This window comes from Trichomycterus rosablanca, chromosome 14, assembly GCF_030014385.1.
Source record: "Trichomycterus rosablanca isolate fTriRos1 chromosome 14, fTriRos1.hap1, whole genome shotgun sequence".
Taxonomy (NCBI): domain Eukaryota; kingdom Metazoa; phylum Chordata; class Actinopteri; order Siluriformes; family Trichomycteridae; genus Trichomycterus; species Trichomycterus rosablanca.
The window spans coordinates 29,906,448-29,930,513 of record NC_086001.1 but is presented as its reverse complement, the minus strand read 5'-3'; the positions used below and the strand labels follow the sequence as shown (position 1 = coordinate 29,930,513).

Sequence of the window (24,066 nt, the reverse complement as noted above, 5' to 3'; positions counted from 1 at the left end):
CTTATCTTTGTACTCCTCACCTGATTGCCACCACACATGCTTGAGACCATCTGAACCAAACAAATTAATCTTGGTCTCATCAGACCATAGGACATGGTTGCAGTAATCCATGTCCTTTGTTGACATGTCTTCAGCAAACTGTTTGAGGGCTTTCTTGTGTAGAGACTTCAGAAGAAGCTTCCTTCTGGGGTGACAGCCATGCAGACCAATTTGATGTAGTGTGCGGCGTATGGTCTGAGCACTGACAGGCTGACCCCCCACCTTTTCAATCTCTGCAGCAATGCTGACAGCACTCCTGCGCCTATCTTTCAAAGACAGCAGTTGGATGTGACGCTGAGCACGTGAACTCAGCTTCTTTGGACGACCAACGCGAGGTCTGTTCTGAATGGACCCTGCTCTTTTAAAATGCTGGATGATCTTGGCCACTGTGCTGCAGCTCAGTTTCAGGGTGTTGGCAATCTTCTTGTAGCCTTGGCCATCTTCATGTAGCGCAACAATTCGTCTTTTAAGATCCTCAGAGGGTTCTTTGCCATGAGGTGCCATGTTGGAACTTTCAGTGACCAGTATGAGAGAGTGTGAGAGCTGTACTACTAAATTGAACACACCTGCTCCCTATGCACACCTGGGACCTAGTAACACTAACAAGTCACATGACATTTTGGAGGGAAAATGACAAGCAGTGCTCAATTTGGACATTTAGGGGTGTAGTCTCTTAGGGGTGTACTCACTTTTGTTGCTGGTGGTTTAGACATTAATGGCTGTATATTGAGGGAAGAATAAATTTACACTGTTATATAAGCTGCACACAGACTACTTTTCATTGTGTCAAAGTGTCATTTTGTCAGTGTTGTCCCATGAAAAGATATACTTAAATATCTGCAGAAATGTGAGGGGTGTACTCACTTTTGTGATACACTGTACATAGATGGGCCTAAAACAGAACCTTGTGGAACACCAAACTTAACCTTACTGTGCATAGAATATTCACCATTTACATCTACAAACTGATAACGGTCACTCAAATAGGCTGTTCCCTAAACTCCAACAATATTTTCTAGCCTATAAAGGAGATCAATGGTGTCAAAAGCTGCACTTAAGTCAAGCAGTACAAGCAGGGAGACACAACCCTGATCAGAGGCCAGTAACAGGTCATTCACAACTTTAACCAGCGCTGTCTCTGTGCTATGATGAGGCCTAAACCCTGACTGACAAATGTTATTTCTATGCAGGTATGAACATAGCTGCTGTGCTACAACCTTTTCTAGGATTTTGGAGATGAAGGGGAGGGTTGATATCGGTCTGTAATTAGACAACTGGCAGGGGTCTAGGTTAGGTTTTTTGCCAGAGGTTTGATAACTGCTTTAAATGATTTAGGGACATAGCCAGTACTAAGAGATGAATTGATCTTTTTTAAAAGAGTTGTATCTGTTTTAGGAAAGTTGTGGGTACGGGATCTAGTATACATGTTGTCGATTTTGATCAAGAAATTAGTGAAATTAACTTGGTCTCACGGAGAGGGTTAAAAGACTCTAAACGCTGATCTGATGTAACTATACTGACATCTAGTTGGTTTGTCATCAGATTGCTCAGGTTTAGATTAATAGTATTAATTTTGTGCCATATGTTTTCAACTTCATCACTGAAAAAATTCATAAAGTTGTCGCTGCTAAATACTGATGGTGTGGATGCTTCTGTAGTGGTGGTCTTCCTAGTTAGTTTTGCTACAGTATTAAATGTAGGATTAGTTTTGTTTTCTTCTAGCGAGGAGAAATATTTTGCTCTAGCAGCACTAAGAGCTTTTCTATAATTTAGGAGACTCTCCTAAGTTTGACTCTGTTCTAAGACAGTCATTCTGCTGTTCACTCAAGGGGAGGCTGCTACAGGAAGCCAGGGAAGGGTACACAGCAGGGAAGTGATGTGTTTGAACTTTTGAAGGTTGAAGACAACTTAAGCTGCTGCTCCATAAGATGATGTCCGTTGTACATGCTGAGATTCGAGCCAAAACCTGTGTCAAAAGGAAGAAAAGAAAGAATAAGTTGAGTGTTGTTAAGCAAAACAATGGTAGACAAAGCCAAGTGAAGAAAACATCACCAAATTAGGTTATGACGAACACTGCCATATTGTTATTGCTGTACTGTCCTGCTGCAGTGGCATCAGATCTGTTTTTTTTTTTTACAAAATATATACACAACAAATGAGTGTTTCAGCTAAAATAGCTCAATAGATCAAGTTACAGAAGACAGTATATTTGCTGTACACGTTACATAATAACCAAACATTAAGTGGTTTAGTTCCTTAAACATCACATGTACTGCATGCAGCACCTCAGATTGATCTTTCAGGCAGTCCTTTACGCCAAACTTGTTTTTAGTAGGGTTGAACTAATAGAAAAACTAAAATTAGGGCAATAATCTTTGAAAAGCAATACAGCAGTGTATTCTGATAGTCAGTCAGACATTTTCTCATCTGCTTAGTCCGTCAGAGTGGTGGTTTGTCCGGAGCCCTCCCGGAATCACTCAGCACAAAGCAGGAATACATATACCACATACCACACACACACACACCGAGGGGCAATTACGTGTATCCAATAAGCCTACCCTTTGTGTTTTTCAGGAGCAGGGAGGGAACCAGAGCACCTGGCGAAAACCCACACAGACACAGGGAGAAGCTCCAAACTCCTCACAGACAGATGCTGAAGCGAGACTCGCCTGTATAGTTTTTCAATTCTAGCAATATCTTTAAGTCATATATTTGACACATAAAAAATTAAGTCTGGTAATACCTATAAACTGTGATTGCCTGTCATTATTTTCACATTTGTTTAATTCTGTTTTGTGAAAATAATAAATATTAAAATATAAAATATCACTCCAACGGGTCACATTTTTTACCCCAGTGGTGGAGCATGGAGTGATGCACATTCAAACGGTAAAATATTTAAAGCATAAGACTGAATATCTGTGCATTAACACATCTTAGTGAATTATCCCATACTAAATTAGTCAATTTAGGGAACATTAACAAATAAGGCTAGTATACTGAATAAAGTATGCAACACATTAACCACAAACAGCCTATTTATTATGCTGTAGGCATTGTGATTCTCTTGACTATCACCTTATGTTGCAACTCGTCTGATTTTAAATTAATAACAAAGGAAAAAGAAAAAGTTAGTGAGACTGAAAATACAAGGCGAGTTAAACGTCTTAAACAATTGATCATAATAGGCTTTATGGGAAGCTCATGCTCAGTACAAAAATATTGTACTACCGTATAAAAGTAAAATGTAAAAAATAAAAAAGTTACTCTTTTACTATATTAAATGTAAGTTATACTTAAGCAATCTTGATGGTGTATATTAATAACCTACTGTAGGAGCACTGGGTGCTGCATGGTGAAGGAGCAGTGATGCCACAGTGATGCTACAGACTGCCAAGTGGACCAAGGCTAGATTAAAATTCAACATTTGCTGTGGCTGCAATTTCATTCAAGGTCAACACCCATTCCATTTCAAGTTATGTCAATCCATTTACCTTCAGTTTTAGAAAACCAAAAACCTCTGTGAACACACCAGGCCCAGTTCTAACACCCTGCATCCATCTTTGCAGGGCTCTTATTCTTGGTAGAGGAACCCTGCACTACCTGCAGGGTCTTGTAACCTGTTGGACCAGCAGCAAAGTGATTGATCTATTTCGTCCCTTTTGTGTTTAGTCTGACTAATGCCTCAATTTAGTCATTTTGAAAAAGTGGTCTTTAAATGATTTGCCCCCAATTCACTTTGTTTGAGAGCAGCATTATTGTTCTTTATTATTTTAGTGCTGCTTTTGCTTTTTTTCTTGTCTACAGGGTGGGCCATTTATATGGATACACCTAAATAAAATGGGAATGGTTGGTGATATTAACTTCCTGTTTGTGGCACATTAGTATATGGGAGGGGGAAAACTTTTCAAGATGGGTGGTGACCATGGCGGCCATTTTGAAGTCGGCCATTTTGGATCCAACTTTAGTTTTTTCAATGGGAAGAGGGTCATGTGACACATCAAACTTATTGAGAATTTCACAAGAAAAACAATGGTGTGCTTGGTTTTAACTTTATTCTATCATGAGTTATTTACAAGCTTCTCTTTGTTTACAGCCATTGACATGTCGCAGAGGTTAACACGCAGATAGAAATTGTGTTGATGTCTGGTGAACGCAGTACCCGGGTCATTGCAGCAGATTTTAATGAAAGACACCCTACGAGACCACCCATCTCCCATGCTACAGTTAGCAAGTTTCGTGAAACTGGTTCAGTGTTGGATTTGCCAAAATGTGGACGCATGAAAACTGTCACTAATGAGGAAACATCAGTGGCTGTCCTAGCTTCATTCAGCAAGAGCCCACAGCGTAGCACTCGCCGCATGTCACTGGAAAGTGGCATCAGTCGAACATCCCTTCAGCGGATATTAGCTACTCACAAATGGCACCCTTACAAACTCCAGCTGCTGCAGCATCTCAACGATGATGACCCAGATCGGCGCACTGAATTTGCAGAATGGGCAAAACAAAAATTGGAACAGGACCCTCAGTTTACACAGAACATTTTGTTCAGTGATGAGGCAAACTTTTATGTGAATGGTGAAGTTAACAAACAAAACCACCGCTATTGGTCTGACACTAACCCACATTGGATAGATCCCTCCAAGACTGTTGGAACACAAAAATTGATGGTATGGTGTGGTATATGGGGTACAAAGATAGTGGGGCCATTCTTCATCAATGGAAACCTCAAGGCCACTGGATATTTGAAATTGCTACATGATGATGTGTTTCCCTCTTTATGCACTGAAGCTGGCACGTTCCCTGAGTTTTTCCAGCAAGATGGTGCACCACCACATTATGGGTGTCAGGTCCGAGAATTCCTAGATGAACAGTTTCCTGGAAAGTGGATTGGTCTTCTGAAACTACGGATACTGGAAGCCTGTGCTAGCATTTCTTCTGCGGTGTTGCTATCAGTGTGTGAAGAGTGGGAGAAGAGGGTTGCATTGACAATCCAACACAATGGGCAGCACTTTGAACACATTTTATAAGTGGTCAGAAACTTGTAAATAACTCATGAAAGAATAAAGTTACGTTAAAACCAAGCACACCATTGTTTTTCTTGTGAAATTCTCAATAAGTTTGATGTGTCACATGACCCTCTTCCCATTGAAAAAACTAAAGTTGGATCCAAAATGGCCGACTTCAAAATGGCCGCCATGGTCACCACCCATCTTGAAAAGTTTTCCCCCTCCCATATACTAATGTGTCACAAACAGGAAGTTAATATCACCAACCATTCCCATTTTATTTAGGTGTATCCATATAAATGGCCCACCCTGTATATATTTTTTAACAGATCCCAATGACCTTTCCCTATTCCTTACTTTAAATAAATCAAACTTTAAGCTTCCCAGTGCTGTGGTTTTTGTTTGTAAAAAGTGCAAATGCAGTGTTTGAATAGGATTACCTCATTTTTGTTGGTGTAATCTCTGGTAATGTTAAGATGTGTGTCAGTCACTCTGAGCGACAGGAGCATCTCCAGGCAGCACAACAAACCATGGTGGAGACTATATGCAGGACAACGCAGAGGAAAGAGCACAGACAAACTGTTTAAGTTCATGAGACATTCATTTAATGAATTTATGATGAATGGTAAATAAGTGCATAGTAAAAACAAGGACAAGGCACATGTGTGTGTGTGTGTGCACAGATATATAAATGTGTTTTAATGTGTCATGTCCTGTCTAGACATGAGGCGTTTGAATGTTTCCCTTTTAATAGCAGATTTCTGCACCTGCAAGTCAATTTTGGCTTCTTCTCCTTCTGTTGTATTTAAAAGTCAAAGTTTACACTAGTCAGTAAGTTAAGATTACACAGACCCTCAGTTAAATATATCAATAAAAATTAGGATATGACTTCTTTTGACAACCATACCAAGTTTAAGAACATAAAGGTGCACTCACACTAGGCGCTGTTGCCTTGTACAATACCAGAGAATGATTGTACTCCCTTTTCCCCTGTGCACACTGCTATGTTCTGGGCCCGAGCACACTTGTGTCTTCACTATGCAACTGTTTTGTTGGAGAAAGGTATGTTTGCTACGACAGCATATTAGGGCCACTGCTAAATACATGAATAAATACATACATTCATACATGGATAAATGCTCTTTAACCAAGGTAACTCTTTTCTTTAAAAAAATGCATACTGATGTAACTATGTAAACATGTTGATGTGCTATATAAATATTGTTAATCAATGTATTTATTAACTATTGATTAGCAAAACTCACTGTTTTGTCTGAGTCCACATGAATCTATTGACCACCAAGCGTACTGAACTGCCTTCGATGCGTCTCACTCAACACATCTATGCTTGCAGGCTTGTCACGTGTCACTTTGTTCCCTAATTTTGGTTCAACTGCAAATACATATGACCAGTATAAAAGCAAACCAGGACCCAATGTATTTGTTTCGTGTTAAATATAGCGTCATCCCCTGTAGCAAGTAAAAGTTTCTCCTCCTGATCAAATGCAATGAAGCATACCTTGGTCTAGCTGCTCTAAATCCTACATATACACCTAATAGGGACAAAAGTATTTGGACACCTACATATTACACCTACAGGAGAATTCATGACATCCCACTGTGAAGGCTTTCTACAAGATTTGAGTGTGTCTGTGGGAATTATTGTCCATTCATCCATAAGAGCATTTGTGAGGTCAGGAAGTGATGGACAAGAAGACATGGCTCACAATCTCCATTCTCCATTTCCCAGCAAAGGTGTTCGATGGGGTTGTGGTCAGAGCTCTGTGTGGACCGATCACGTTCTTCCAGACCAAACTCACCCAACCATGCCTTTATGAACCTTTCTTTGTACACTGGGACACAGTCATGTACAAACAGAAAAGAGCCTTCTCCAAACAGTTCCCACAAAGTTGAAACCAAATAACTGTCCAAAATGACTTGGTGTAATGAAGCATTAAGAATTCTCATTCCCAGGCCTAGACCAAGCCCTGAAAAACCCCATAACATTATCCCTGCTCCACCAAACTGGGTTGACACTGTGCACTCATTCTCCTGGCATTCACTAGGTGTTTGATTTTATATACCTGTGGCAATGGGACTGAACAAACCCCCTAAATTTAGTGATTAAGAAGTGTGTCCCAATACTTTTGTCCATATAGTGTATAAAATCAAGCACTTAGTGAATGCCCATACAGAGCTCTGACCTCAACCCCCTCAAACACTGCTGGGATAAACTAGAATGAAGATTGTGAGCCAGGTCCTCTCATCCAACATCACTGTCTGATCTCACAGATGCTATATGAACTGATCCATTTCCCACAGACACACTCTTGTAGAAAGCCTTCCCAGAAGAATGGGAGCTGTTATAGCTGCAGAGGGGAACAGACTATATATAAAGGTCTATGGATTTAGAATGGGGTGTTATAAAAGAATACTTTAGTCCATACAGTGTAGCTGATGATATTTACTAGACTGAACACCCTGAGGAGGGCGGCGGGAAAGTGTGAAAGTGACTGCACGCGCTAGCAGTCTCGCGCAGTTTGAGGGTATAAAAAGCCGTTTTTCACCCTCAGTTCGTTATTTCTGGCTTTAAGGAGTTTAGAGGTAAGAAATAAATAAAATAAAACACAAGATATGAAAAATTAATATGTTATAATGGGTGACAAAACAATATAATATACCGGTATATTAATCAGAATAAAATAAATCTTTTTAGATTAACCAGGTTAACTTGAGTTAGCTTTGAGGCTAACACAGATGGATTGTTGTGGTAAATAAAATACCAAACAATATTTTTCATTTTCAGTTTGAGAGGAACAACATTATTAAACGTTTAATATTTCATTAATTCTCGAAATATATAATTCAGAGGAGTCGATTCCTCTACACCGATCGCCAGAGGAGTCGATTCCTCTACGCCGTGCCGTGGTTAACACTGAGTCGACTCAGAGTCGTGATTTATTAGTTGACCATCGAGCACCAACAAAACGGAACACTGTAAATTCTCTTAAGCTCTAAGATGTTCAGTAGTAAAACATTAGGCACAGTTTAAACACACACTTTAAACTAAATGTCCAACGTGTCTGACTCCAACAGGCTAAACAGCTGAGCTGCTCACGTTCAGCACAATATCACTGACATATACTGGACAATTACCATTTAAACAAGAACTTAACACATTACCGACATTTCTTAAAGCTTAATTACGTGCCACTACTGATAACAGAGGAGGACAAATCCACGAGCATCCCCCGTTCTGCTCCCACACGTGGACTAACTGTTTACAGCTCACTGCAGACAAGAAGCGCCTACTTTCAGAGAAAGATCTGACTGACATCCAGAACCACCAATCACCAAATTACGCCGATCGGACCAGCGAGCTGAGGGCGGGACTAAATTGATGTCCCATATGCAAATTAAATATGTAAATAATATAAAATGTTCGAATATTTTTTTACATTTTAATATATATTGTATTTTGTGATTTAATTAAAAGGGTAAAAAAAATTGAGATGCAATATTGTTATGTGCAGTGCGCTCTGGCCAGGGATTCGCTTACAACTCTGGGTCAGAAGAAGTGATTGACACTTCTGCAAACCAATAGCAGGGACTTGGAGGAAGCCAAAGAGGCGATTAGCCAAGATCACTCCCACTTAGTGAGCTTTGGTGAGGGAGAGCGCGTCAATCAGTAACAGATGCGCTGGAGCTTAGAAAACATGCGCGCCTATATCTGAAGAAGCGCTGTGGAATCCCATCTGGGCAAAACCTCTTACAATAAATCTACGTTTACTTGTTCATCACAGATAAAACAAATAAAATCTTTATGTTTTGTTAGAGACTATTTAAAATGTTTTGGGAACACATTGCACATTCAGAAAATGCTCCAGAATAATTTAATGGATTGGCCCAAGTGAATAAAATAATTATGACTAGTATGTTATCCACAACAGTTAAATACACATTGTCCACCCTAAATATAACAGACACGTCTTTCTTTTTCTCACTTTTTAGGGGGGCTACAGGTCTAACCACACCCACGTCTGCCATCAATCCCATTACAACAAACAAAACTTACAAACTGAAGAAGTTTATTGAAATAGTGTTTTAGGGTCAGTTAGGGTCAAAATAAAAGATATCAAGAAAGACATAATATTTTGTGATTAAGCTCTACTTCAAGATTATCAAAATATTTAATACTAAAGTCATATTTATGATGGTGACCAAAAAATGTAAAGTTTAAAATCGTAATGAGATCAAAGTCATAATTATTTTGAGATTAAAGTTGTAATAGTTATAATATTTAGAGCGTCATTGGACTACCAGAATCCAAATTCTAACCGTAAAAACACATGACCATCTTTAGGGCTGCATTGGGGTTTTCTGATAATATTACTAACACTTTCCTCGGTCAGGTTTGTGATTAAACATCAGTAAATGATGTGTAATTTATTTTAGAATCCAGTTCTTTTGCCGATTCAATACCTGAGCCTTTTAGTAGAATGTTTCCGTGTGCCTCACACACTACCATCAAATGCTGTTGGGTAGTCCACAGTGATTTCACATTCTCAAAATTTTAAGTTTAATCTTAAAATAATTATTTTAATCTTGAAATATTATGACTCTGTTCTTGAAATACTTGAGTTATAACTTAAATAGTGAAGTTCTACAATTATGTTCTACAGTAACGGAGCATGACATAAGTAATACTATAGTTTTTGTTATAATTAATATATTTCTCTTAAAACAGATTTCCAATTCTGTGATTATCCTGTGAAGTTTTTCATCTGCATCCAGTAAGTAACCATTGTCAAGATGGAACAGAAGACTGTTTAAAACATTTATTTTATGTTTCATGTTTGGTCTTTTTAAATTCTCAGTATGGCTTTCACAACACCCTCATATTGGACAATAAGAAGAAAATCCAAAGCCAGAGTTAATGAACAATTAATTTCTGTCTACGTAAATGAACTGGGCTGTGGGAGTCCATATCAAAGGCAGGAACAAAATACTGAGGAAATTGAAGACTGTTTGTCCAATGAGGACAACGAGGAATTTTTTGATGCCTTTGAACTCACAGAAACAGAATCAGACACAGACTCAGATTCAGAAGTCCAAGCCTCTCTGCATAGTAGACTGGCATCATGGGCTGTTGAGCAAAATGTTACACATTCTGCTTTAAACAGTCTCCTAAAGATCCTGGCAGATTACCACCCAAAACTCCCTCATGATGCAAGAACATTGCTTGGAACTGTTCGTTCTACAAAAATGACCTGCAAAGATATTGCTGGGGGACAGTATTACCATTTTGGTGTGCTTGAAGCTATTACACATCTCTTAGAAGAACACAAGCATGTCATAAAAGAAACACACCTTCTGAACCTCCAGGTCAATATTGATGGTTTACCTTTATTCAAGAGTTCCACCACACAGTTTTGGCCAATTCTAGGAATTATTGAAAATCTTCCAAAACATGACCCAGTCATAATAGGTTTGTTTTGTGGCAACCAAAAACCAGGATCCCTGGATGCCTTCCTAGAAGATTTTGTGTCAGACATTTCTAATCTGGAAAAAGGATTTAATTACAAAGGAGATTTCCTGTACTTAAGGCTGTGCACAGTAGTTTGTGATGCTCCGGCATGTGCCTTTGTGAAAAACATAAACGGTCACTCTGGCTATAGTGGCTGTGGGAAATGTACCCAAGAGGGGAAGTATATTGAGAATCGAGTTGTTTTTCCTGAAATTGATGCTTTACTCAGAACAGATGAGTCATTCAGGGCTCAAATAGATGAAGAACATCATCATGGTCCCACACCACTGCAAAGAACATCACTGAAAATGGTAACAGGCTTTCCATTAGACTATATGCACCTTGTGTGCCTTGGTGTTATGCGCAGGCTCCTTTTGTTGTGGCTACGGGGTCCTTTGTCCTGCAGACTGCCTGCCTCTACTGTTGACAACCTTTCAAGCAGACTTCAGCAAATCCGTAAAAATGTTCCCTTGGAATTCTCGCGACAACCAAGGTCTGTAAGAGAGTTAGACAGGTGGAAAGCTACTGAGTTCCGGCAGTTTTTGTTGTACAGTGGGCCTGTTCTTTTAAATAGCACACTCATTACAACAGCATACCAAAACTTTCTTCTACTTTTTGTGGGAGTGTTCATTTTATCCAGCAAACAGCTACTCCGAGACCATCTTGAGTATGCTAATGACATTTTGGTTTTATTTGTGAAGCACTTTCAAGAGCTCTATGGGGAAAAGTTCATGTCTTACAATGTACACAACCTTGTTCACTTGGCACAAGATGTAAAAATACATGGTGCACTCGATAATTTCAGTGCATTTAAACTTGAATCTTTCCTTCACCAGATTAAAAAGCTAATTAGAAAACCTGGCTTCCCACTCAGTCAGGTCATTAGAAGACTGTCAGAGAGGCCCAAAAAACTGAATCGAAATAGGAAAAGAATGGGATTATACAAAGTTCATGCATGTGGTCCACTTCCCAGGTCCATCCAAACAGCCAGTCAGTATCGCGAACTGAGGACACAGAGTTTCTCATTGAGATTAGATGAAGCCAACAGCTTTATTTACATCAACAACAAAGTTGCCAGAGTGAAAAATATTTTCTCCCATGGAAATGAGGTCTACATTGCATACTGCTGTTTTCTCGAACAGGAATCATTCTTCGAATACCCTCTTTCCTCAGCCACACTTGGCATCTACTTAATAGACAAGGTCTCAGGGGCCACTGAATATTGCAAATTTTCAGAAGTTAAACAGAAGGCATTTGTTTTGCCATATAAGATGAAATTTGTATCTTTTCCCCTTCTGCATACCAGTTCATGAGAAATTTGCTACCAGAACCTCCCTTTTCATCCCCACTGAGTTTTTTAAAATTTTCTTCTTCATAATCAAGTTTATTTTTTTTTATAGTTTTCATGACATATGAGTAGCATGATAGATCCCTGTATGATAGGAATGTACCTACTGGTTGAATTTGTGGATGAGGGAACAACAAGCCCGGTGGCAGCAGAGTGGTACCATGAGGGCATATCATGGTGGCCTCCATACACAGACAAAGCCAAACTTCTAAAGAGTATCCGAGGCAGTGAGGTCCCAAATGTGAGCAGAGGATGGACACAGCACCAAGCTCGTATCCTTTACAGCTCAGGTAATCTAAAATGTATAAGAATATTGATTAGATAAACATTATCTATATTATGTACATTATACAGTACAGACCAAAAGTTTGGACACACCCTTCTCATTCAAAGAGTTCATGACTTATTTTCATGACTATGAAAATTGTAGATTCACACTGAAGGCATCAAAACTATGAATTAACACATGTGGAATTATATACTTAACAAAAAAGTGTGAAACAACTGAAAATATGTTTTATATTCTCGGTTCTTCAAAGTAGCCACCTGTTGCTTTGATTACTGCTTCGCACACTCTTGGCATTCTCTTGATGAGCTTTAAGAGGTAGTCACCTGAAATGGTTTTCACTTCTCAGGTGTCCCCTGTCAGGTTTAATAAGTGGGATTTCTTGCCTTATAAATGGGGTTGGGACCATCAGTTGTGTTGTGCAGAAGTCAGGTGGATACACAGCTGATAGTCCTACTGAATAGACTGTTAGAATTTGTATTATGGCAAGAAAAAAAGCAGCTAAGTAAAGAAAAATGAGTGGCCATCATTACTTTAAGAACTGAAGATCAGTCAGTCCGAAAAATTGGGAAAATTTAGAAAGTGTCCCCAAGTGCAGTCGCAAAAACCATCAAGCGCTACAAAGAAACTGGCTTACACGAGGACCGCCCCAGGAAAGGAAGACCAAGAGTCACCTCTGCTGCGGAGGATAAGCTCATACGAGTCACCAGCCTCAGAAATCGCAGGTTAACAGCAGCTCAGATTAGAGACCAGGTAAATGCCACACAGAGTTGTAGCAGCAGACACATCTCTAGAACAACGGTTAAGAGGAGACTGTGTGCATCAGGCCTTCATGGTAAAATAGCTGTTAGGAAACCTCTGCTAAGGACAGGCAACAAGCAGAAGAGACTTGTTTGGGCTAAAGAACACAAGGAATGGACATTAGACCAGTGAAAATCTGTGCTTTGGTCTGATCAGTCCAAATTTGAGATCTTTGGTTCCAACCACCGTGTCTTTGTGCGGCGCAGAAAAGGTGAACGGATGTGCTCTACTGCAAAGCAGTAATCAAAGCAAAAGGTGGCTACTATAATATAAAACATATTTTCAGTTGTTTCACACTTTTGTTAAGTATATAATTCCACATGTGTTAATTCATAGTTTTGATGCCTTCAGTGTGAATCTACCATGTTCATAGTCATGAAAAAAAAGAACAATCTTTGAATGAGAAGGTGTGTCCAAACTTTTGGTCTGTACTGTATGTACAGTCATGTGAAAAAGTAAGTACACCCTCTTTGAATTCTATGGTTTTGTGTATTCAGACATAATAAAAACCATCTATTTCTTATCAGGTCTTAAAATTATATAAATACAGTCTCAGATAAACAATAATGCATAATAAATTACACTCATTCATTCATTTGTATAAAAACACTAGACCAAAATAGAAAAAGCAGTATGTGAAAAAATAAGTACACCCCATGAATGAATAGCATGTAGAATCTCATTTATTAGTAATAAGTTGTAGTAATGGTTTTCTGTATGACTTTATCAGTCTCTAACATCGTTCTGGAGAAATTTTACTCCACTCTTCTTTACAACATTACTTCAGTTCACTAAGGTTTGTGTCCATTCATTTGTAAATGATCTCAACGGCTGTAATCTGTCCAGATCCTGTGACTGTAACACAAACCCCTAATCGTCACCCCTTCACCACCATGATTGACAGTTTGTATGGGGTGTTTGTGCTGATATGCTGTGTTTGTTTTTTGTCAGATGTGCCGTTGTGAATTTTGGCCAAATATCTAAATTTTGGTTTCGTCTGTCCACAGGACATTGTTCCAGAAATCTTGTGGTTTATTTCAGATGCAACTTTGCAAACTTAATCTGTTTTGTCATGTTCATTTTAAAGAGAGAACATTTTCTTTCAGAAACCCTTCCAGCAGGCCAAACTTGTTCAGTCTTTTTGTTTTAGTTGAACAGTCATTAAATTGAACATTTAACATGCTAACCGAAGCCTGTAGAGTCTTAGATGAAGCTCTTGGATGTTTTGCAATTTCTCAGAGCATTGCACAGTCTGATCTCGTGGTGAACTTGCAGGGACGTCTACTACTGGGAAGCTGCCTTGAATGTTTTCCACTTGTAAATGATCTTTCTTACTGTAGAACGATGAACTTCAGATTTGGAAATGGCTTTATAACCCTTCCCAGAATAATCAGCAGGAACAATTCTTTGTCTAAGATCATTGTTGATGTCTTTCCTACTTGGTATTGTGTTTACACACACCTGAATGGTCCAGACCACAAGAAGTGCCAAAACTTCTGATTTTATAGACGTGATCACACTTACTAATCATCAGTTAATCAAGATCATTTGATTAGCAGAACCTGACTGATAAATACCCTCTTAATTCCTTTAGAAACAGTAAGGGTGTACTTATTTTTTCACACACTGCTTTTTGTATTTTGATCTAGTTTTTTATATAAATAATGAGATGGTGTAATTTGTTATGTGTTATTGTCTATCTGAGGTTGTATTTATATAATGGTAAGACCTGATGAAGAACAGATGATTTATATTATGTCCTGATACATAAAAACATAAAATTCAAAGAGGGTGTACTTACTTTTTCCCATGACTGTATATTATGCATTTAATTGTCTGCATGCAAAATATATTACAGATTGTTTGGACAAGGTCGTCCAGAAATGGAGAATATCCTGCGAGACCTCGGATTTAAATTCAGACAATGATTTCCCACGAAAACGAAAGTAATTTTATAACATGTCACACAACATTGTGTAGTACTTCATGAAGATTTCTATTTGATTTTTCTTTTACTTTTTAGACCTAAAAAGCCATTTGAATTTATTGAAAAGTCTCAAGCAAAATGGCATCCCAGCCCTCAAAAACAGAATCTCAAAATGAAAAAGAAAACAGTGCATTCCCTACCACCACCACCAATACCACCACCACCACCTGCTGACCATCGAAATCCTGGAACAAACAGAAGTAGTAAGTTTAGTGTATTTTTCTTCCCCAAAAAAAAAAAAAAAAAAAAAAAAAAAAAGCAGTCCAAGATGTAACACTCTTTGCAACTTGAGCTGGACTAGATGGGTCTAAATGGCTGAAGGCTGAACAGATACATACATGCGCCTGGCATTTTTGTGACATCACCAAAAAAAAAAAAAAAAAAAAAACCACCCTCAGCCTTATTTTGATAAAATAATAATAAAAATACATTTTGAATCTTGTTTATATACTTATACCACCTTATAGGGCCCCTTGAATTTTAGGAAACACAATAGCTCAGAAGACTTAAATCTTTTCATTCCATTGCCTGAATAAAATATAGTTTGAAAGACTGGGAAAAGCCTGGCAAATCTTTAAAACACAACACTGGCTTTAAAGCTTATGATATTTCACATTTCCACAAGTATTACTGGACGTTTATTAGAAATCTCATACTGAAGATTGTTAATATTCACTATAATTAGTTAGATACTGTTAAGAATGTGTTTGTTAAACTGTTTGAGGACTAAGCAGTGCAAAGCTAGTCTATAATAATATAACCAATGCCCAGAGAAAAATAAAATCATTTTTTTTCAGTTCCATCATATTTATAGAAGCTTAGTATTTCAAACATCACGCATAAACGCATATTGAAAAAAGCAGGTTTTTAAAATGGACAGTGTACTTACCAAATTATGATTTTTTAGTGATGTCACAGGATGAGTGCTTCTTCCCAGAATCTAGACAAGGTAAAGTTCATTGAAAATGAAGAAATTAAATATATAAAAACATTACAACACTTTCCAAAAAAGTTGGGATGCTGGGCAACATATAAATAATAACAGAATACAATGATGTGCAAATTATTTACATTGTATTTTTAATTGAAAATAGTACCAAGAAAACATATCAAATGTTGAAACTGAGATATTCTCCTACTAATTAATAAAACATGCTGTGGAAATGACTAGATTTAAGAGAGCTTACAGTATTTTTTTTCCTTTTATCCTGTCCAACTAATAAAAATTCTGAAGTGCAGTTTTAATTTCAGTCCACAATAAAACAAACTTAGAATAACAAATTTAAATTATGAATATAGTACATACCTATTTCTTTTTTTCAGTGATGTCAAAGGCCCAGTCCTATCAGGGAAGAATTCAGGATGCTTGGTTCACTGAACCAACACAGCAGAGTAAAATCACATTTGTCATATATGCTATTCATAGAAACCCCCTGCTTGATAAGTATTTATCAAAACAAATAGAGAAATATACATAACCTTACAAATTCATAAAAAGTTTAATCACCCATGCATAATTATTTGCTTTCAGTGATGTCACAAATCCAATTGCTCAGTCAAGATGGACAGTCCACCATCACAGAACAAAGTAAGGTTTCTCTACAGTCATTAACATTACAATTAACTAAAATGTTTCTTAATAATTTAATAGAAAATTTCACTATAGATCTTCAGCATGTTTAAGAAGACAAACTTAAATCTTACCAAGTGCTTACCTTTCTCCTTAAGTGACAGAAGACAATCAAAGTGTTGGTTTGGAAAGCCACTGTGACATTCTGTCAGCAGGACCAGGTAAGATAACAGCACTGCACAAATTACAGTGACTTTATATTTGTGGTTAACCTCACTTATTATTGTTATACTTAAATACTTATGAGTAGACCAATATACCGTCCTTGGTGTTAATAGCTAACGCACCTAGAGTCCGTCTGCCTACAGGCCGACTAGTGCCGGGTCAATGCACACGTAAGTTTAAGTAAATTCTATTTTATAAAATTCTTAATTGTCTTATTTATTGATCTAATAAAGATGTGTGAATAACCATGATATTATTATGTGATTTCCCAGCAGCAGAGAGGGCCATCTTAGAGATGCTGGGGGAACTGCAGCTCCAGGTCCAGCATCTCACTTCTGTTATTACCCAAAGAGGCCCCTTTTTGGGTAACAGCAGCCTGAAGATGCCACCTGCACCAGCAGATAAAGAGGAAGAAGATGGACTTCCACTGGAAAGCATTCAGGCCTTGAATGACTTTGAAGTCCATCTTCAAAACAAGATCTTCAAGCAAAAATTGGTAATTTACTGTACCTTACACACACACACACACACTATATATATATATTAGGGCTGTCGAAGTTAACGCGATAATAACGCATTAACGCAATCTCAATTTAACGCGATTAAAAAAAATAGTGCCGTTAACGCAAATTCTAGTTCATGTTGAGACTTGACTGGTAGAACCAACGTTTTAATGTCGGACTTGCCACCGTTGTTCATTTGCGGTTTGTTAAAATAATATAACTGAGCGTCGTAGGGATGCACTTGCATAATAAAGAAATAAATACACGGTATATTCACAAGTTGTCGGGAGCAAAACACTTTATTAACTTAATCTGTTACGGCACTGAATACCGGAGTCAAGCACGCTAGTCCATGAACTATGGAAGCCCCAAAAGGGTCAAAACACACTCACTTCGTGTAGAAACGTCCACTTTTCACATTTCACTTAAAAAACCTTGTTTTCTATAACATTTACACAGATTTTATTTAATGCGATTAATCGCGATTAACTATATGAAATTCTGAGATTAATCGCGATTAAAATTTTTAATCGTTTGACAGCCCTAATATATATATATATATATATATATATATATATATATATATATATTGTACATTGCATGTACATTACTTACCGAATATTTTTGTCAACTTGATGGTGATGGTGGACGCTGGCGCATTTGGCTGCCGCTACCGTTACCGTATTTTACCGTATTTTATTGTATTTTTATCGTTTTTCGTTTTCATCTTTTTACACACCTTGTGGATCTATTTCTTTTATGTTACTTTTGATACTTTTATTTGTGCTTTTGATACTTTTTGTTCTTTCTACTCTACATCGCGTCTGCGGCCGGTGGTGAACGGTGGATGAGTTTTCCTGGGATCGGCACGATGTTGAACTATTCCGTTGACCAGCTGAGGAAGTTCAACAACTGCACTACTCCATCGTGTATTTCAGTCATCAAACAGCTTGGACTCCTTCGCCGGCCTCGTTATATTCACAGGGGCTCCCGGAGAAAGCTTGTTTATCTTCGAAACGGTAACGCTATTCCATCCTTCTGGTCAGCCGTGCGCACTGTCGCTCCGCAAACACGTCATCAGAGCGCTGCTGCCTTGCACACCAGTAGCGGTGTAGTCTCCATGACAACGCTGTCCACGGAGTGGGATGGGAAACGCGGAGTGGACTTAGCAAATCTCCGTTCTCTTCCTCGTTCCTCACAGCCAACTACACAACAATACCACTTGAAAATGGCATTGCTTAATGTTCGTTCACTCAACACAAAAAGTACTGTACTCAGTGAATTTATATCTGACAGTGAACTAGACTTTTTCTGTCTCACTGAAACTTGGCATAAACCCTTGGATTATTTTACGTTAAATCAGACCACGCCAATGGGATACTCGTATATTGATGAACCTCGTATGGAAGGGCGAGGTGGTGGTGTTGCTGCAGTCTATAGGGATGATATTAAAATAACCACTTTGTCTTTTCCTGCTGCTCTTTCTTTTGAACACCTGGCTTTCAAGTTGTCAGGGCCTACTCCTCTGGTCACTGCTGTAGTTTATCGTCCGCCAAAGCCAAACGCTTCCTTTCTCTCTGATTTTTCAGATTTTTTAACCCAGCTTAGTGCCCTCTCATCCTCTGTACTGCTTATGGGTGATTTTAACATCCATATTGATGACAACAACTGTAAATTTGCCAGGGAATTTTTGGAATTGTTACAGTGTTTTAATTTCACACAACATATACATTTTCCAACTCATAAAAAAGGTCATACTCTTGACCTTGTCTGCTCTACTGGTGTCCTAGTTCATCAGCCGTCCAGCCATGACCTTACTGTCTCTGATCATTTGACAATCATCATGGACATTGAGGTCACTAGGCCCATCACTAGAGCTAAACGTAAAATATCCTTCAGGAATCTTCAATATATCTCTCCCTCTGCTTTCTCAGATTCTCTTGTTAAAAAGATGTCTGTCTGTCCTGTACTGTCTAGTAATTCATCTGACCTTGTCGATTACTATAATGACATACTCGCCTCATGTCTTGATGAGCTGGCTCCTTTGAGAACCAAATTTGTTTCATTTAGTCATTCTGCACCATGGTACACAATTGAGCTTCACCAAATGAAATCCCGTAAACGCCAGCTTGAAAGACTTTATAAGAAAACCGGTCTAACAGTACATTATCAGATTTATTCTGATTATCTTCAACATTACAAAGACGCTCTTACGGCAGCCCGATCCACTTACTATTCCGAACTCATACATGCTGGATCAACAAATCCTAAGACTCTCTTTTCCACAATAAATAAACTTCTCAAACCAGTTGACAATACTACCAATTCCTTTACAGTTGACAAGTGTAACTCTTACCTCTCATTTTTTCAAACAAAAGTTGAGAATATCCACAATTTTCTGACAGTTTCCCCTGTCATCTCTGTTTCTCCGCCTATCTCACCTCAATTTATTACCCAGCCTCTGTCTCAGTTCTCACCTGTGTCTCATTTGGACCTATCTGAGATCTTAACAGGGATGCGAAGCTCCACTTGTGTTTTGGATCCTGCTCCATCAAAACTTGTTAAGGGTTGTTTTCCAGTTATCTCATCACTTATCACAGAGATAATCAATTCCTCTCTTAGTTCTGGCTCAGTCCCTCAATCACTCAAATTGGCTGCTGTTACTCCCATACTTAAAAAACCTGGACTTGACTCTAACATTATGAGTAACTTTCGGCCCATTTCCAATCTTCCATTTCTGTCGAAAATACTGGAACGTGTTGTTGCCTCACAGCTCAAAGATCACCTAAATTCCAATAATCTATTTGAATCATTTCAGTCTGGTTTCCGCCCCCAGCACAGCACTGAGTCAGCCCTCCTCAAAGTCACAAATGACCTTCTTCTTTCCTCAGACTCTGGACAAATTAATATTCTCGTCCTCCTTGATCTTACTGCAGCTTTTGACACCATTAATCACTCCATTCTTCTGTCCCGCCTTGAATCCTCTGTCAACATCACTGGTACTGCCCTTTTGTGGTTAAGGTCATATCTCGTAAACAGACAACAGTTTGTTAATATCAACAATTGTAGTTCTGCCATTGCTCCACTGTCCCAAGGCGTTCCCCAAGGCTCAGTGTTAGGTCCCCTTTTGTTTATTCTTTATATGCTCCCCCTTGGTGACATCATACGTCGGCATGGTTTACATTTCCACTGCTATGCTGATGATATTCAGCTTTACATCTCCTCCAAATCCATTAATACTGAACTTCACTCCACTCTGACAAATTGCATCACTGAAATGAAATTGTGGATGAAAGCTAATTTCCTCAAATTAAACTGTGAAAAATCAGATATGATCATCGTAGGTCCTACAACCCTGGCAAAAACCACAAAAAATTTTCAAATTACCATTGATAATGACACTTTGTCTCCGTCTTCTAACATCCGAAATCTTGGTGTAATTTTTGATAGCAACCTCTCTTTTGACCGCCATGTAAATCACATCACCAAAACTGCTTTCTTTCATCTAAAAAACATAGCACGTCTACGTCCATCACTCTCCTTTTCTGCCGCCGAAACCTTGATTCATGCTTTTATTACATCCAGAATTGATTATTGCAATAGCATCCTTTATGGTACATCTAACAAAATCCTAAAAAAACTTCAGTATATCCAGAATTCAGCTGCTCGCCTCCTTACTCATACTCGCTCCCGTGATCATATTACACCTGTTCTACAAAAACTTCATTGGCTTCCCGTTGCTCAACGCATTCAATTCAAAATTCTTCTATTCACTCACAAAGCTCTCCATAATCAGGCCCCATCCTACCTCACCGACCTGCTCCATCAGCACATTCCCTCCCGTAGCCTTCGCTCTTCTGAGGCTAACCTACTGTCCATACCCTCTAGGACCAAGCACCGGACCTGGGGTGACAGGGCCTTTTCCATAGCTGCTCCATCTTTATGGAATGCTCTCCCCAAACACCTACGAGATTGTCCTGACCTGTCCAAATTCAAGTCACTTCTCAAAACTCATCTATTCAGAGTGGCATTTAACTTGTAACAACACGAAATAAATGCTTTTATTTTTGCTATTCTTTTTAATAGTTTTTATACTTAGATCACGACAGAAATGTGAAGTCCTAGATCCTAAAACTTGTAAAGTTTTCAGTTTCCTGATTGCATGTAAATCTGTCCTGTTTCTGTCTAATTTTAAGAAATTGTTCTATATTTGTTGTTCTCTCTCATAATTTAGCTAATTTTTAATGAACTGTCTTATGCTGCTCTCTTTGTTTTTATCTTAATTATTCTTGATGTTGATGTACTATTTTGATTTTGTACTATGATTTGATTTGTATGGTGTATGTACGTATTTGTTTTGATTATTTGTCTTATGTAAAGCGTCTTTGAGTATCTTGAAAAGCGCTATATAAATAAAATGTATTATTATTATTATTATTATTAACTTCAGGTGTCAAAACTGTCACTGGTTGGGGAACAAACACTTAAAAAAACAGTGTGGCGGATTTGTGGTGGCAAAGTGTTTGCTCCTCAACTAGCTGTGCAGTTGAACTGGTGTGGCAGAGGAGAGAAAACGGCCATCAAAAACACACACCTGAAAGACACAATTGTCTGTAAGTATAAACATTTTTGTCAACAATTTTTAGTTCTGTATATTGACTTAAGATATCTTGTTTGTGCACCTTCTAGTCCACTAGACCATAATCAGTAGTCATTTTCTAACCACAGGATCATTGCTGGATGGATATTTTTGTGATCTTCCATTGATTAACAGAGTACAGTAGTCTTTATATGGTGTATAGGCTGTAGTCTTTAATCCTAGATGAATGCCTTACCATTCTCATGTGGAATTGTTTAATATGCCAAAAATTCATTGCTCTATCAAAAGATGACAAGCTATTGCAGTCTAATGGCATTAACCCTCCTGTTGTCCTCGGGTCAAAATGACCCGCCACTGTGTTAAAACCCCCCCAAAAATCCACTAAATGCTATTTTTTTTTACCTTGAAATTGTATGACTTTTCCTAGATTGGCCCCAACAATAGAAAAAGTGAAATGTTGCTTTTATTCACATTTCCATGTAAGCTGTACAAAAAAAGGTACAAAGGTGGTCTTCGGGTCAAAATGACCCGTGAGGCAAATAGAGTTGAAATCAAGGTCACAGAGTTATTTACAACCCACAGAATGTTACAATGTTTTAGTTGTGTCTCAGATCAATCAGTAGCAGAAGTAATCAGGTGGTGTTCTCGCAGACTTCAGAAGACCACCTGTTTATTTCCAGAGGTTATAAAGGTGCTGCAGATAACAGGACCCAGAATTCTGTCTGTACTGAAGCCATGAGTGTGCGTTATAGCGTTGAAGAGGCTGTAGAGCTGATTTTCTCAGATGTCCAGCAAGACAACTCTGATTCAGAAGAGGAAGTGGAGCATGTATCCGAAGAAGAAGATGGGGAGGAATACAACCCAGAGCATGATGAATCATCTTCAGAAGAAGAAGAAAACCCTGAAGCTAAAAGAGAGACTTTCCTTTCAAAATAACATGGTCCTCAGCAGCATATGACCAACACGGCAGGCATGCAGAACAAAACGTTGTGCTTGATGTGACAGAGGGACTGAGGGGTCACAATGTGACATGTGACAATTTCTTCACCTCTTATGAACTCGGACTGCAGCTCCTGAGAAAGGTCTTCTCCTCAAAGTTTGCCTTCACGCCCACCACCACTCCAGTTTCCTACCTCCCAAAGAAAAACAAGAATGTAGTTCTTCTGAGCACACTGCACGCAGATGGTGACATTAGCGATCGTGAGGACAGGAAGTCAATCATCATCCTAGACTACAACCGCAACAAGGTCCAGGTGTGGACAACCTAGATAAGGTGATTGGAACAGATAGCTGCAGAAGAATGACTGCCCGCTGGCCCCTGGTCATCTTCCACAACATCATTGATGTTTCCTCCTACAATGCCTTTGTGATTTGGAGGGAGATCAACCCGACCTGGATGTCTCGTAAGCAGAACAAGAGGAGGGTGTTCCTGGAGCAGCTAGGAAAGGCACTTGTAACTCCACTCATTGAAAGAAGGAAGCATGTCCCCCACACAGAAGCCTCAGCAGCAGTTGTGAAAGCTGTTCAGAGTGCAGGAGCCCCTGATCAACCTGAGGATCCAGCTACCACAGCCACTTCCAGAGCTAGGGCAAGTAAGAGGAAGAGATGTCAGTTCTGCCCTCAAAAGAAGGACTGTAAAACACATACTGTGTGCTGCAGGTGTAAGAAATATTTCTGCAAAGGCTGTGCACTTGCGTACTGCCCTCCATGTGCTAATTAGTTGAATGGGTTGTTATATTTCATATTTTTGTATTGTACATTGTCTTAAATTGTTCACTGGAGAAAAAAAAAAGAAACTGAGTCATTGGGATGAATACAATTTCATTTAATACAGCGAGACTATTTATTCTATTACTCATGTCTAATGTTACAGCTACATATACCTACTCTTTTTGTAATCCGATTTTTTTTTCCAGTATCAGCAATGAGAAACCCGCTGCTCCCCACTCCAAATGAGGCTGAAGCTGAGAAGATAATTAAAGAGTGGCTTCGCCTTTCCAGTGACAGGCTCAGAAAAAGGCAGCGATAGTTTTTACATTTATTTTATGTTTTATATATATAATAGTTTATGTATATATAAATACTTGTAAATATGTTCTGTTTTTTTAAAGTTAAGGCTAAGTTAGTAGTATGTAAGTTATTATATATTTATATGTGTATGTTAAAATAAG

General features: G+C 38.5%; 1 protein-coding gene and 1 long non-coding RNA gene across 7 annotated transcripts; one reads left to right on the top strand and one right to left on the bottom strand.

Annotated features, from left to right (window-relative positions):
- Positions 1-925: 925 nt before the first annotated feature.
- On the bottom strand, positions 926-12,117 carry LOC134326462 (uncharacterized). Of its 2 annotated transcripts, XR_010014508.1 has the most exons (4): positions 12,031-12,117; positions 10,917-11,579; positions 5,489-5,588; positions 926-2,005 (listed from the first exon to the last, which is right to left on the bottom strand). It is a non-coding gene; the product is annotated as an uncharacterized LOC134326462 (long non-coding RNA). The 2 variants fall into 2 exon arrangements; XR_010014507.1 differs by lacking the exons at positions 926-2,005; positions 5,489-5,588 and having other exon boundaries at positions 10,435-11,579.
- On the top strand, positions 9,808-24,047 carry LOC134326460 (uncharacterized). Of its 5 annotated transcripts, XM_063008637.1 has the most exons (11): positions 9,808-9,841; positions 12,019-12,213; positions 14,869-14,956; positions 15,034-15,200; positions 16,321-16,389; positions 16,529-16,585; positions 16,726-16,788; positions 16,906-16,962; positions 17,065-17,288; positions 21,746-21,908; positions 23,812-24,047. In XM_063008637.1, the coding sequence occupies exons 2-11, from the start codon at positions 12,021-12,023 to the stop codon at positions 23,922-23,924; spliced, it is 1,194 nt and encodes a 397-aa protein (XP_062864707.1). In that variant the 5' UTR covers positions 9,808-9,841; positions 12,019-12,020; the 3' UTR covers positions 23,925-24,047. The 5 variants fall into 5 exon arrangements, with proteins under 5 accessions (XP_062864707.1, XP_062864706.1, XP_062864705.1 ...); XM_063008636.1 differs by lacking the exon at positions 9,808-9,841 and having other exon boundaries at positions 11,980-12,213; positions 16,936-16,962; XM_063008635.1 differs by lacking the exon at positions 9,808-9,841 and having other exon boundaries at positions 11,982-12,213; positions 17,068-17,288.
- Positions 24,048-24,066: the final 19 nt, after the last annotated feature.